Below are 15,888 nucleotides of genomic sequence, written 5' to 3'. Positions count from 1 at the left end.
ACAAAAACCGAGGTTTCACTGTATAAGCTATCTCCCTCCACTCGTCCCATGCACCCCAAAAGTATGTCCACCTACCATCAGATATAGCAATATCATTTCTTTCCCTAGAAAACTTACCAGAAAATTAATTCTTTCTTTTAATTCTTTCTTTTTTATGGTTATGTCCATTTGCTTGTTGCATTTCTTTATTTGATGGATTTACATTGTACCAAATATCAGTGTTAACTGGTTATTGTTTTTAAATAATCAAAATATAGTTAAAAAATTAGACTATATGAGACCATCACATCCCTTACAGTGTTATAATTAAGAGGCATATTTTCAAAGCACTTAGACTTGCAAAGTTACATAGAGGGCCGTTTTCGGTATGACATCTAAGTCGGACTTTGGACATTTTGTGCTAAACATCCAAAATTTGAATAGGAAATATGGCCATTTTTGAAACAGCAAAGCGTCTTATCTTTTTGTTCCCACCCCCAAATGGCAATATGCACGATGTTTTTGTGCTCTGTGTGTTTTCTTTTTGTTCTATTTTTTGAAAAAAAAAAAGTCCAAGTGAAAATCATATAAAATCAAGCCATTGGGATGTAGGAGGAGCCAGCATTCTTACTAGACTGGCCACTCAGACATCCCAGGAGAGCAATAGGGCACCCTAAGGGGCACTCTTGTGGACTTCATATAAAAGCTCCCAGGTACACACCTCACCATTACCCCCTTATACTGTATGGTGAGCCCTCCAAAACCCACCAAAAACTTACTGTATCCAACTATACACCATTACCTTATGGCTGTATACAGTGGGGGAAATAAGTATTTGATCCCTTGCTGATTTTGTAAGTTTGCCCACTGACAAAGACATGAGCAGCCCATAATTGAAGGGTAGGTAACAGTGAGAGATAGCACATCACAAATTAAATCCGGAAAATCACATTGTGGAAAGTATATGAATTTATTTGCATTCTGCAGAGGGAAATAAGTATTTGATCCCCCACCAACCAGTAAGAGATCTGGCCCCTACAGACCAGGTAGATGCTCCAAATCAACTCGTTACCTGCATGACAGACAGCTGTCGGCAATGGTCACCTGTATGAAAGACACCTGTCCACAGACTCAGTGAATCAGTCAGACTCTAACCTCTACAAAATGGCCAAGAGCAAGGAGCTGTCTAAGGATGTCAGGGACAAGATCATACACCTGCACAAGGCTGGAATGGGCTACAAAACCATCAGTAAGACGCTGGGCGAGAAGGAGACAACTGTTGGTGCCATAGTAAGAAAATGGAAGAAGTACAAAATGACTGTCAATCGACAAAGATCTGGGGCTCCACGCAAAATCTCACCTCGTGGGGTATCCTTGATCATGAGGAAGGTTAGAAATCAGCCTACAACTACAAGGGGGGAACTTGTCAATGATCTCAAGGCAGCTGGGACCACTGTCACCACGAAAACCATTGGTAACACATTACGACATAACGGATTGCAATCCTGCAGTGCCCGCAAGGTCCCCCTGCTCCGGAAGGCACATGTGACGGCCCGTCTGAAGTTTGCCAGTGAACACCTGGATGATGCCGAGAGTGATTGGGAGATGGTGCTGTGGTCAGATGAGACAAAAATTGAGCTCTTTGGCATGAACTCAACTCGCCGTGTTTGGAGGAAGAGAAATGCTGCCTATGACCCAAAGAACACCGTCCCCACTGTCAAGCATGGAGGTGGAAATGTTATGTTTTGGGGGTGTTTCTCTGCTAAGGGCACAGGACTACTTCACCGCATCAATGGGAGAATGGATGGGGCCATGTACCGTACAATTCTGAGTGACAACCTCCTTCCCTCCGCCAGGGCCTTAAAAATGGGTCGTGGCTGGGTCTTCCAGCACGACAATGACCCAAAACATACAGCCAAGGCAACAAAGGAGTGGCTCAGGAAGAAGCACATTAGGGTCATGGAGTGGCCTAGCCAGTCACCAGACCTTAATCCCATTGAAAACTTATGGAGGGAGCTGAAGCTGCGAGTTGCCAAGCGACAGCCCAGAACTCTTAATGATTTAGAGATGATCTGCAAAGAGGAGTGGACCAAAATTCCTCCTGACATGTGTGCAAACCTCATCATCAACTACAGAAGACGTCTGACCGCTGTGCTTGCCAACAAGGGTTTTGCCACCAAGTATTAGGTCTTGTTTGCCAGAGGGATTAAATACTTATTTCCCTCTGCAGAATGCAAATAAATTCATATACTTTCCACAATGTGATTTTCCGGATTTAATTTGTGATGTGCTATCTCTCACTGTTACCAATAACCTACCCTTCAATTATGGGCTGCTCATGTCTTTGTCAGTGGGCAAACTTACAAAATCAGCAAGGGATCAAATACTTATTTCCCCCACTGTATGTCACCGATATGTGGGTACAGTAGATTTGGAGGGGGGGGGGGGGGGGTGACACTTTCCAGCACAAGTGTAGCATGTAGAGTGGATTATGGGCCTGGGTCCCCTTCTCCAAAGTGCACTGCACCAACCACTAGGCTACTCCAGGGACCTGCTTGCTGCTTTAGTAGGACTGGCCATAACATCTGAAGCTGTCATAGAGGCTGGTAAGCACTATTTTTATTCACATCTTTGGGAGTCAGTAAGGTCATCCCTGATTCCCTCCAGTGGTCATCTCATCATTTTGTGCCTTATTTGTTATAAAAACAGGTCTAGACCAAAACTTTGAAGTTATAGCCCTAGACGTTTTTGTTTTGTTCGATTATGATTGTAAAATATCCAAGTGTTGGGAACGCCCTAATCCCATCCTCAACACTCCCCCTTATGATTTGGACGCAATGCTGACATATTGCGTAGATAAACTTTTGCAAATTAGTTTTCAAGCAAAATAGGCTTCAAAAATACTAATGTGAATATTTTTAGAAGAAATTTGTCCAAATGCTACTTTCACGCATTTTGGACACTTCTCTTTTTTGAGTATGAGCCCCATAGTAACCTGTGGAACTTTTTAAGTCCTAAGTGCTTTAAAATTGTGCCCCTTAGAGTTACATCCACACATCTTGAATTAAACTCTTACAGTGTCTCATTCAATAACAATTATTCTATCAAAATTTTTTTTAAAGAAGGAATATTAAGATTGGACCATATAAACGTTTCCTATGGTTTCCCACATGTTATGTTCTGATAATTAACTATAATAGAGAAGGTGATAGGTTCAGTGAGACCATATTATAACTGTACCCATTTCTTTGCTGATCGATAATGGAGGATGGATGCAGTTGATTTCTAGTGGAGATGGTACAGGCAAAAACAGAAATTAAAAGTATGGAATGAGCACAGATTCCACAATGGCAAAGAAGTGAGGTGAAAGCTTGGGATCAGCTGGGGTCTGTGGCACTGCACCAGAGTGAATTTGGACAGACCCTGATGGATGTAATGAGCATCATCATGCTAACCTGTTTTAAGACAGTAATAGGAACAAAGTTGGTGGTTTACATATTGCAAACAATCTATCCTTCACTCTCTTGAGAGCAGATCAGGGGAGATGTGACAAGCACAAAGCAAAGGGCTAAGAAAGGAAGCACACCCTAATGATGCTTGAAACCATGGGGTGGCAAGTCTCCAGAATCTAGTGTTCGCAGATTGATAAAGGCCAGTTACTGCACAGTAAGGACACTGAAACCTAGAAGATAAGTTATTTCAGCAACAGCCTCATTAGCTTGACTTCTAGACCATTACAAAGCTTGGAGGTTAGACAACAGGTGGAGCACAGAGAGGAGTTAGGTGTTGGCTTTTGCATTAAGTATGGAAGTGTGCATGTAAATAGTGCCTCTGCCCAAATTCCACCCCAGAATGCACCTATAGCAAATGTACATACAAATGTAGGGATAGTTTTATTAGAGTAATTTTATGCACACATACCCCCAAATTCTATATATAGCACTCAAAATTGCGCACACAAATTTGGCCGTGTCCAATTTGAGCATGCAATTTAATTACTTAATGAGCCAGCTCCAGTAATTGGGATGCTAACAATTATTGGCACTAATTGGAATTTATATGCGCATCTTTATCGTCACTATTGTATAAAGATGCATGCATAAATTTTTCAGGTGAATACATAAAGAAGGCATGACCATGGGAGGGGTAAGGAAAAGTCATGGTGTTTCTAGGATTTGTACACAGTGTTATAGAATTCAGAGGATCGGCATAGGGATTTACACCAGGGTTTAGTTGGATAGCATAGGAGAGAAATTCTGGGTATAAGGGAGGGGGATAGGGACGGAGAGAGAGGCTGGACACCATGGGGGGAGGTAGGGAAGAGAAAAGGCTCGACACCACAGGGGGAGGGAGTAAGGAATGAGAGAGGCTGGGTGTGGGAGGGCCTTGAGCTTTGTTAGGGTGGGTAGGGGGACAAATGTCCGAAGGTTCACCTAGGGTATCAGATACCCTGGTGCCAGCCCTACTTGCACTAACAACTCAATGTAACCATTAAGATTTTCATGAAGGGGCAAACTGTTCGTATCATGAAAGAATGCATGGCTCTTTTAACCTTCAGCCTACCAGTTCTCAAAGTGCAAGTATATGTATTCTTTAGCTTTGAAACTTGCCAGGAACATTTGCATCTGTTTTTTTTGTGCCGGCACTTTTTTCATAGAAAGTAATATATCTAGAGTTGAGAACAGAGCATAGTGTGTGGTCCAGAGTTGAAAACAGAGCATAGCGTTTTTCTCCCTCAGCCTAAACTCTCCGAGAATGCTTCCTCTTAGTGGGGATCATTTAAAAAAAAAAAAAAACCTTTTCCACATATAGAAGATTCAGTAAATGGCATCAAAAAGTAGGCACCGGGAAAAATTTGTGCTCAGCACTCTTTATAAAGGGCACTCCGTACTGAGTGTGCTTTATAGAATAGTGTGTAGCGTGTATTCTGGCGCACAGCTTTGGGTGCGAGCACATCAACTGAAGCCTGGTGGAAATCCTGGTGCACAACTTCGCGCAGCCCCCAAATTCTGTAACTTGTGTGTAATTGTTTGGAACAGTCTTGACCACCCATGCCCCTCCCATAGCTATGCCCCCTGTTGGGTTGCACACGAGGTTTTGTATAGAATTGCATATAGCCAGCTCTGTGTGCAAATCCAAATTAGAGCCAATTAATATCAATGATTATTAGTCAATTATTTATTCTTAATGGCCCATTAGCTAATTTGTGTGTGGATCTCAGGATTATGCACAAATTTGAGTGCCATTTATAGAATCCAGGGTTTCCCCAAATGTGGAGTGCCTGCGGCACATCTGGGGCATATGTTTTGATCTTGCCCTGTTATACAAGACTTTTGGTGCAGCCTTCTCCAGTATTTTGTTAAGTTGTGGTCTATTTTGGTGGCAAGTACTCCTCTACTACTCTTTGAGGCTTATTCATGGGGATCTCCAGTATGCCAGAGGAGTAATCATTTTCTAAGAAGACTGCTGGTGTTTGTTATTAAATCCATTTTGCAGACTTGGCATTTGACAAACTGTCCAACCATTCAACACTGGCAAGTTTTAATGTTATAGGACATACGGATGGAACGACTAGAAATTAAAGATATCTCAGAAGGACCTGGATTCGTTTTTCTAGCCACCTGGTCTCTTTTTTTTGGGGGGGGGGGGGGGAGGACACTTTACCCCTGCAAGCGAGAAGTTACTTGCTTAATCTATGATAATTCTGGAGATACTGAGTGTGAGTTGTGCAAGGAGAGTTTAATGCAGGATACGGATGTAGTTGGGGGGATTTGGGGAAAAGGGTGGGATGGGACATAATATGAGTAGTTTTAGAACGGGAAGAGGGGAACGATAATTTGAATGTGATGTGTATTTGCTATTCTGTTCTTTAACTGGTTATTTTGAGTGTAGCACTTCACTGTAGTTTTTCTATTGGTTGTTTTTTTTTTTTTCAGATTATGCATTAATAAAATAATTTAAACAATAGAATCCAGGGGTTAAAACCTTTTTAATGCACAAAAGAGGATTTCTATAAAATTACACAGTCACATGTACACACAAAAGGTAGGCACATAGGGGCCCTTTTACAAAGGTGCAGGAGGGCTAATGCGTGGGTAATGCGCGTCAGATTGGCACTACTACTGAGGTATTATGTGTGCCCGGCAGTAATTTCGATTTTGACGTGCGCCGAATCCCGCAGTAGAAAATAATTTTCAATTTTCTAACACGGGGGCATTCCCGGCTGTAACTGGCATTGCGCCCACATTGGCGTGCGCTGCATGGCTCCCACGTGGGCAGCACATGAGCTGTTACCGCTAAGCCATTGGATGGCAGTAAGGGCTCAGGCCGTAAACAGGCACGCGCTAGTTTTAATATTAGCACAGACCCATTTCCCGGCCCATTAAAATTTCCCTACCCCAGTAAAAAGTGGCCCAGCACACACCCAAAAGATGTGCCCAGGCTGCTGCAGGCCACTTTTTACCACAGCTTTGTAAATAGAACCCATAGCATGAGTGTGCCTGCTTTATACACTCTTTGCATAGGCATTCCTGGGAGGACAGAGTGGGTGAAGCTGTGATATATGGACATATTTTATAGACTGTGCAGGTGCCCACATTGAGTGCAAACAAATGCTTACACAGTGTTGGAACAAGTGAAAATTTGTGCTTGATTATTTGTCTGCTATTGGAGCTGGTTCTGGAAGCCTATTTTATAAATGTACATAGGCACCTTCATTGCTTTTATAAAATAGGCACCTTTTTGGACTTCTCACATGGATATTGTGCTGTAAAACTCCTCCCCCCCCCCCTGCTCAACCTGACTAAGAGTATGTGCATTCATCCAGTATTTTGCAAATAATTACTGTTGATTTATTGAAAAGGTACAAGTCCATGGTCAAGTCTGATTGAAATCTTAGAGGAGAAGAATGGAGCTGACTCGGAGTTACTGATTTTTGCGATGACACTTATCAACAAGGTAAATGGTAAAATGGGAGATGCACAGAACTCCAGCGCTGTTCTCTACAGCGCCAGAAAAATCTGAGTAGAGCACAGATTTTTTGTTTTGTTTTACCAACCAATATTCAACGCTAACAGCAATCAAATTATATGCACACTGTTAGTGTTGAGTATTGGTCGGTAAAGGGCTTGGAACTTCCTGGCACTAGCCCACAAGAGCTGTGCAGTAGGTGCAGCTCTTGTTCGCATGCCCAGTGAAGGGGAGGGGAGAAGCAAGAAAACATTTCATAGCATAGCAGTATTCCACATATACCTCCAAGAAGTTAAACTTAGATCGCAATAAAGAAACACAGAAACGATATTCAGAGAGTTATAACAGGGATCACAATGAGGAAAAACTGAAAACAATTATCCAGAAAAGTACAATTAGTCTTAAAATAGACATAATAGTAATACAGAAATACAAAGAATATGCCTTATTAAATAAGAAACATATTAATTATTTTCTAAAAATGTTGTAATCGGATAAAGATCTGATACCTGACTAGAAAGTTCTAGCCACAATTTAGCAGCTTGATATGCATAAGACAATGTTGTTAATCACTTTGACCGTTTACCTTTAGAACTAGGAAAACTAAAATAATGAATATCACGTAAAGACTAATCAGAATTCTGAGAAAAGCAGTATAGATCATAGATATAAAAGGGTACTAACCTATGCTGAATTTTAAACAAAAAACAGTAGAATTTAAACACTGCTTTCAAAAGGAAGCCAATACAGACGAATCAAATATGGTGTGACATGATTGACAATGGTTAGAGTCTAACAGCTGTATTTTGAATGGTTCTTAGCTTTTTCAAAAATCAAATTACAATAGGCAATTTGAGATAGTGAAGACTTTGGACAAGGAAAATATTTACATATCTGATGTAACTTTTTTATTAATGTAAAGGATTTTTAAATAAGCAAATAAGTGTAGGCATTAAATGATAACATATCAAAAAGAATCCCAAGGATTCGAATTTCTGAGGCAAGTTTATATTACTTACTCTGAATTCTAATGAAATTATCTTTCATAGGATTATATTTTTTATCAATAAAAATTTAGTCTTGTCCACATTGTGTTAGACAATGCTTTTGCATCCATTCCTCCACTATATTTATACCTGTATTTTTTTTTCTGATCTGACTAAGAGCTACCTTCGAAAGCTAATAAAAAAAATGTATTGTTAGTCCAATAAAAAAGGTATCATCTTATTTTCTTTTCTATGTTTTATTCTATTTCTATTGACTGCTTTTATTTATTTTATTTATTTGTTACATTTGTATCCCACATTTTCCCACCTATTTGTAGGCTCAATGTGGCTTACATAGTGCCGGAGGTGCGATTGCAGACTCCGGTGTAAACAAATACAGTGTGATGTAGTGATAAGATAAGGTTCATCTGGCATAGCCACATAGGGGCATCGTACACAGAAGAATTGTGTCGTGTCCGTGATGTATTTTGTTATTAGCGTCCATACTGTATTTTGGTTTTGTTGTGTTGCAGCGGTCAGGCTTTTATGTTGGGTTGGTAGGGTATGCCTTTTTGAACAAATAAGTTTTTAGTGTTCTCCGGAAGTATAGGTGGTCGTATATAGTTTTTAAGGCTTTTGGAAGTGTGTTCCACAATTGTGTGCTTATGTAGGAAAAATTGGATACGTAAGTTGATTTGTATTTGAGACCTTTGCATCTTGGGTAGTGCAGGGGTTAGATACGTTCGTGTTGATTTTGAAGTATTTCTGGTTGGTAGGTCAATCAGGTCTGTCATGTATCCTGGGGCTTCACTGTAGATAATTTTGTGAACCATTGTGCAGATCTTGAAAGCAATACGTTCTTTGATTGAGAGCCAGTGTAGTTTTTCGTGGAGAGGTTTTGCGCTATCAAATCTTGTTTTTCTGAAGATAAGTCTGGCTGCCGTGTTCTGGGCGGTCTGGAGTTTCTTTAATGTTTGTTCTTTGCATCCCGCATAGATTCCATTGCAGTACTCCATGTGACTTAATACCATTGATTGTATCAGGTTGTGAAATGTATTCCTCAGTAAGAATTGTTTCACATGTTTAAGTTTCCACATTGAGTAAAACATTTTCTTAGTTGTGGATGTCACTTGTTTCTCTAGTGTTATGTTGTGGTCTATTATAACGCCAAGGATTTTCAGGCTGTCTGAGATAGGGAGGGTGTGATCTGGGGTGTTGATAATTGTAGGGTTGTCCGCGCTGTGTTGTAATGAGACAACAAGACAGTGTTTTATTTCTTTGTTTAGTTTTAGGTGAAATGTGTTTTCCCAGGAGTCCATGGTGTTCAAGCTGCTCTCAATTTCATTGATGATTTCTGTCAGATTAGATTTGTAAGGGATGTGTATTGTGACATCGTCTGCATATATTTATTTATTTATGAACATTTATACCCCACTTTTTTCCACTTTAAGCAGACTCAAAGTGGCTTACAATTACACAGTGGCGTACCAAGGGGGGGCAGTGGGGGCAGTCCGCCCCGGGTGCACACCGCTGGGGGGGGGGGGGTGCTGCGCGCCGGTCAGATTTGTTCATTTCCATGCTCCCTCTGCCCCGGAACAGGAAGTAACCTGTTCCGGGGCAGAGGGAGCATGGAAATGAACGAAGCTGACCAGCGCGGCACCCCCCCCCCCCCCAGTGGCGTGCACCCGGGGGGGGGGGGGTTCTTTTGCCGGGGTGGGGGGTGTCCTTTTGCCGGGGGGGGGGGTGCTGCACCCAGGGGGCGGGGCGCATCGGCAATCCGCCCCGGGTGACAGCCCCCCTAGGAATGCCACTGAAATTATATTAGATAGGATAAAAGGAACAGGGTAGGAAGTAAAAGGGAAAGGGCAAGAGGGTCTAAAATGGACTGTGGAAGACCAGATGCTGAGGCAGATGAAAGGGTTCAGGCCTTGGTTGGATAGGGTCTTGGCTAAAGGGGTCATCATTAGGTTGAAGAGAATTGGTGATAGCAGTGATCCTTGTGGTACTCTGCATTCTGCCTTCCATGGTGATGATATGGTTGATTTTGATTTTACTTGGTATGTTCTTGTGGTTAGGAAACCGTTAATCCAGCTAAGTATGTTACCACCAATCCTGAACTTATCTAGGAGTCTTAGTAGTATATTGTGGTTTACCATGTCGAACGCACTAGACATGTTGAATTGGAGGAGGAGGATGTTTTTGCCTGTTGCTGTTTCCTGCTTGAATTTGGCTAGGAGTGTGAGTAGTACTGTTTCTGTGCTGTGTAGTAGACGAAATCCTGATTGAGATTCGTGTAATATTGATAATTTGTGTGTATATTCAGTAAGTTGTTTGGCTACCATGCTTTCCATCAGTTTGACTGACAGTGGGATGGATGCTGCTACTGGTCAGTAATTGGTGATTTCATTTGCTTTTTTTGTGGTGTCTTTTGGTATCGGGGTTAGTAGAATGTTGCCATTTTCCTTTGGGAAGAGACCTTGTTGAAGCATGTAGTTTAGGTGGGATGTGAGGTCTGCGATGAAGCGGTCAGGGACGGATTTCATTAGTTAGTTGGGACAGGTGTCTAGACAGCAGTGAGTGTTGGAGAACCTGCTGATCACCTGTGCAACTGTATCGATGGTAAGGGGGGCGAAGTTTAGCCAGGTTCGGTCAGCTGGGTATTCTCCATCAGTTGGATCCAGTTTATTGAGGAAAGTTTCTATGTCTGGGTTGTCGTGAGGTAGCGTGTTGCGTAGATTTACAGTTTTTTTTCATTGACATAATTAGAAGTGGACTAACACGGCTACCACATATCTTTATACCTGTAGAAATAACAGATCTTGAGTGTTCCAATAAGGATGGAATGGGTATAAGAATGGTAATATCGTCTGCATAGATACAAGATCGCAGACCACCATTTCCGTGCTGTAATCACTGCAGACACCCGACTGTGACCTATGTAATATTTGTTTTATTTTATTTATTAGGATGTATTTATCGCCTTTTTGAAGGAATTCACTCAAGGCGGTGTACAATAAGAATAGATCAAACATAAGCAATAGGTATTACAGCAATAAAAATATTCAAATAACAGTACAAAGTAGGGCAATGAGGCATATTTTCAAAGCACTTTGGGAGGCTAAGTTCCATAGGTTTCTATGGAACTTTGGGAGGCTAAGTGCTTTGAAAATGAGCCTCATAGTATACTACTTACAATGTCAACACAACATGTAATAGAACATTTTTATTGATAGTGAAGGGTAAAGCAAAGATGGAACATATAGATAGGTAAGAGAGTAAGAAGAGTTAGAAAGTAAGGCGACTGATTTAAAGAAAGTTCCACATGAGGTCAAAGAGATGGTTAAATATTATCTCAGCTAGGGTAGGAGTGGATATATATCATATTAATCTAGAAAACAACCTAATTGAGAGGCCACTATACCTTCCATTATCTTAACAGACTAAGAAATTGAGGCTATAGGGCTATAGTTTGTGACAAGTGAGCTAGAGTCCTTAGCATTTTTTACTGTTGAAGTGAGAATATCTACCGTAGTATGCAGAAAAAACCCGGTCTGTAACAAAACGCATAACCACTTAAAACTAGCAGTGGCTTAAAGTAGGAAGTGATGGGGTAAGGTTGCCAGGGAGAGAAAAGCCGCTGCTGCCGCCTGAGGAGAAGTTATGAGGCAAGAGCGGCTGTAAAAATCACCCTGCCCTAACCACTAAAAGCTACTGACATCTCAGGAGCTGTCAGTAATTTTTAGTGATTAGGGCAGGGAGTTTCCATGCGCCTTTGTTCTGAGCATTGCTAATGAGCTCATTTTAATGCAAGCAAGCTCCTTAGCATAAGACTTTGTCACTGCTTTCCTGCATGGTAGAGCAGTGGCTGAAAGACTGTGCACTAGCAGCAAAAAGGTTTCATTTAGACTAGCTAAAACCAGTCTAAATGAAATATTGCAAGCCCGGCTACTTTGAGCATCGAGCCCTAAGAGCCATATTTAGGGATTGTTCACAAAATATAAATAAAATTGCTTGTAATATTAGGAGCAATGATCTTTGTGGAAAATGTAAATCTTGAGGAAAAAAGAAATACCACAGTTTCACTAAGACTAAGACATAGGGACTTATTCAATAAAGATTTTTTCCACAGGCACAGGAAAGAGAAAACTGCTTTTAGAATAAGATTCATAGCTTGTTAACTAACACGTGTGAGATCTGCATCACTAAGTAGGAAGCTGGAGAAAATGCATAGGGGTCGATACTCAATATAGTTTAAGTGGGCAGGAGAGGCTTGCAACATGATATCGTGACAAGTACAATTATATGAAGCTATCTCTTTTGAGAGAAGAGATCTCCAGATGTTAAGATAAAGTATTTTGCTGCTTTCACTGCATGTGGTTTGGATATTTAAAGGAGGAGTAGCCTAGTGGTTAGTGCAGCTCCTTGTGACTCTGGGCCAGCGGCGTACCAAGGGCGGGGTGGTGGGGGTGGTCCGCCCCGGGTGCACGCTGCTAGAGGGGTGCAGAGAGCGGCCATGCGCCTGTCGGCTCTGCTGGTTCCCTGCTCCCTCTGTCCCGGAACAGGTTATTTCCTGTTCCAGACCAGATGGAGCAGGGAGCCAGCGGAGCCGACAGGCGCACGGCTGCTCTCTGCACCCCTCCAGCGGCGTGCACCCAGGGGGGTGGGGCATCAGCGATCCGCCCCAGGTGGCAGCCAATCTAGGATCGTCACTTCTCTGGGCAAGTCACTTAACCCTCCATTGTCCCAGGTACAAATAAGTACCTATATATAATATGTAAACTGCTTTGAATGTAGTTGGAAAAACCACAGAAAGGCAGTATATAAATCCCATTCCCATACCCAATAGCATATTTTACTATTTGGCCAAGTACGAATACAAATAATGGGCATTGAGCTTTAATATGACAAATAATAAAAGAAGCAACATGAATTCAGAGATCAAGTGTTTCAATAGGATTTAGTACAGTAGAGCCCCGGATTATTTGTGTTCAAATTTAAATCGCTATTCGGCTGAATATGAATAATGTACTTGGGACACAAATATTCGATATAGCCCTATTGGAGATACACATATTGAAAAAATGTTTTAATAAAGATAAAATATGATTTTGGTTATGTAATGACTGATGATTATAATAATGACAGCTTGTAATATGTTGGTGGTGTGTTTTGGGGTTTGTTTGTTTTTTGAGCTTTGCAAAATAACAAAGCTTGTATAAGTTGTTTGGAGCTTTGAAAATATGATAGTCCCATTACTATTTTTGAGTCAATGTAAGTTTTGGGAGGATGTTTTATGTTTCATAAAGATGCCATAGGCATACAGGTACCTTTTTTTATATGAGAGGCTGTCTGAGAGATCCCTAGTAGGACACAAATGCTGTCATGCAGGTTTACACTTCTCCAAGGCAGTTGTAAATGTTTGTGTACACTGTTTATGTGAGCATATTTTTTTGGAGTACACCTACATTTATTGCAGCTCCACACAAACTACCCTTCTGGAAACATACATGGAGATTGCATAATGATAGGTGTAGTCTTGCAGTGTGTCTGTTTTTTATGTATCACCCAATTTTATAATAACTATTGTCCATGTGTTAAACATACTTTGCAAGAGGAAATGCTTTATAATTCCCTCTTAAGATCCCTCTGTGCCTAGTTTCACTCCTGGTGCAGTGCCATAGTTCTCAGTTGATTTTTTTTTTTACTTCCCCTCACTTCTTCCCAAGCAGGAATCCTCTGTTTACCCTGTACTGCCTTGATTTTTTTCATTGTTTTTGTACACCACCTCCTCTAAGATGACTATTCCATGTAGCAAAGTTGGCATTTGTTTCTTGGTTGCCTCCCTGATCAGCGTTGTCCTTTGTCGGTCATCCAGTTCAGAGGGAAGGCCTGACCTAGGCAGGGTCTTAGTAGTGCCATACGTCATCCACTTCTTAATTGTCCTGACTATGCTCCGAGGGAAATTCAAGGATTTGGAAATTCTTTCATACCCAACACCAATATGTGCTTTTTCATAACTTTGTCCCAGAGTTCCTTTGCCAGCTCCGTGTTGCTTATAGTTTGGCTTTTGTTAAGTAGTGCATTTCAAAGTAAAGGGAACCAAGCGACACTACTGAAGTTATCCTGTTATCGTGGGAATCAGTACAGTTTAATACAAATAGGGCCAATTCAATTGATGTGTACTTTCAAAGGCCATAGGTTACACCAAAGCCTAATATATTTAGGATTGCCCCAGAATTGCAAGGATAGACATGTGCCCAACCAAACTATTGTTTTTCTTTCCCTACTTCTCCTTCTTTATAAGAGTTTCTAGATATATGGAACAAAAACAGTGCATTTTAATTTCATGGCTATAAGGTGGACATTTTTTAACATGCCAAATAAATGAGATGAAATGGAAAGGCACATGGACTTTTTAACAACCACTATAAACAGCATACTTTCCTTCATTAGAATTTTGGGGGGAGGGGAGGGAGGGGAATTGCTGAAGCAAGGCCATAGACCACAAAACTGAAAGCTAAACTGAAAGTCATGATGGTACTTATGTATTTTGTTTTTTTAGACTCTGGCAGCTTTACCAGATCAGGATTCATTCTATGATGTCACAGACTGGCTTGAACAACAGGGAATGGAGAGCATTATCCAGCGGCACACAAATAACAAAGCAATTGAGCCAGACTTAAAGCAGAAATTTACTGCTTATGAAGTAAGCATTTATTTTTACTGTAATAGTTATGGCGTATGTACAGTACCATTAGATTGTCATAGTCAGGTTTTGCTTCTTCCCTTGTCCAACAAAGGTGATCAGTGGTGAGCTAGAAGGAACCATCTTCAGCATAGTGTGTACCCTCTTCTCCTCCTTCCTGTACACATTAATTGATTTGATTTGCTTACTTTATTTTTTGTCTATTAGATTGTAAGCTCTTTGAGCAGGGACTGTCTTTCTTCTATGTTTGTGCAGCGCTGCGTACGCCTTATAGCGCTATAGAAATGCTAAATATTAGTAGTAGTAGTAATTGTCATGGTCAGGTTTTGCTTCTTCCTTTGACCAACAAAGTTGATCACTAGTGAGCTAGAAGGAACCATCTTTAGCTTAGTGTCTAAAAAGCACCTTCCTGTTTATACTGATGAACAGATGCAACAGGAAGGCGATTTTGAGACACTCCGCTGAAGATGGCTCCTTTTACTGAAATTTCCAGCATCTGGTGACCCCTGATGAAGGTAAAGCTGAAACTTGGCCAAGTTTGGTCCTTCCTCAATAAAATCCTTTTTGGTGAACTCTCGTCTGTTTTTCATTCCCTGGATTACCATTTTGCTGTCTGTGCTGCCAATGCCAGGCCCCCTTGCAGTTATATGCTATAGATTTTGAGCACTAAGTTTACAGAATAGTGACTTAGTGCAGTTACATATGTAACTGCAAATTAGTGCCAGTTAGCACCAATTAACTCCAGTGATTGCCAATTATTAGTTGTTGGTGCCTAATTTACCAAATAACTGGTCCTTTTACTAAGCTGCTGGAAAGAGGGCCCTGTGGTAGCAGTTTTGCCCGCATGCCAGGGCCCTTTTACTGCAGCGGGTAAAAAGCCCCTTTAAAAAATGGCCATGCGGTAAGAGTACTCCTATCGTGTAGCCATGCGGGGGAAGCACTTGCCGTCACCCATTGAGGTGGCAGTAAGGGCTCCCACAGTAACCTGACGGTAACCAGGCAGTGCGTGATAATGTCTGATTACCAACGAGTTAGTGCTGCACTATTACATTTAAAAATAAATGCTCAAGCCAGAACTACCGCTGGCGGCTGCGTTGGGCCAGCGGTTTTTCCGGGATAGCATGCAGTAAGCCCGCTTTGGGCTTACCGCCACTTTGTAAAAGGGCCCCTAAGGTGCATAACTGTCAGTATTCTATAACCCACGCACACAGTGTTGTGTGCAGAGTTGCAAATTCTATATAGTGCGAC

At 41.4% G+C, this 15,888-nt stretch overlaps 1 protein-coding gene across 1 annotated transcript in view; it reads left to right on the top strand.

Annotated features, from left to right (window-relative positions):
- FHOD1 (formin homology 2 domain containing 1) overlaps positions 1–15,888 on the top strand; it is a 586,414-nt gene that overhangs the window by 338,522 nt on the left and 232,004 nt on the right. The window contains exons 8-9 of the mRNA XM_030203753.1: positions 6,842–6,936; positions 14,497–14,640. Coding sequence (XP_030059613.1) covers positions 6,842–6,936; positions 14,497–14,640 — 239 coding nt within the window. The remainder of the gene's footprint in view (positions 1–6,841; positions 6,937–14,496; positions 14,641–15,888) is intronic.

Source organism: Microcaecilia unicolor, chromosome 5 (assembly GCF_901765095.1).
Source record: "Microcaecilia unicolor chromosome 5, aMicUni1.1, whole genome shotgun sequence".
In the NCBI taxonomy this organism is placed as follows: domain Eukaryota; kingdom Metazoa; phylum Chordata; class Amphibia; order Gymnophiona; family Siphonopidae; genus Microcaecilia; species Microcaecilia unicolor.
The sequence above is the reverse complement of the archived record's forward strand: the minus strand, read 5'-3'. Positions and strand labels throughout refer to the sequence as shown.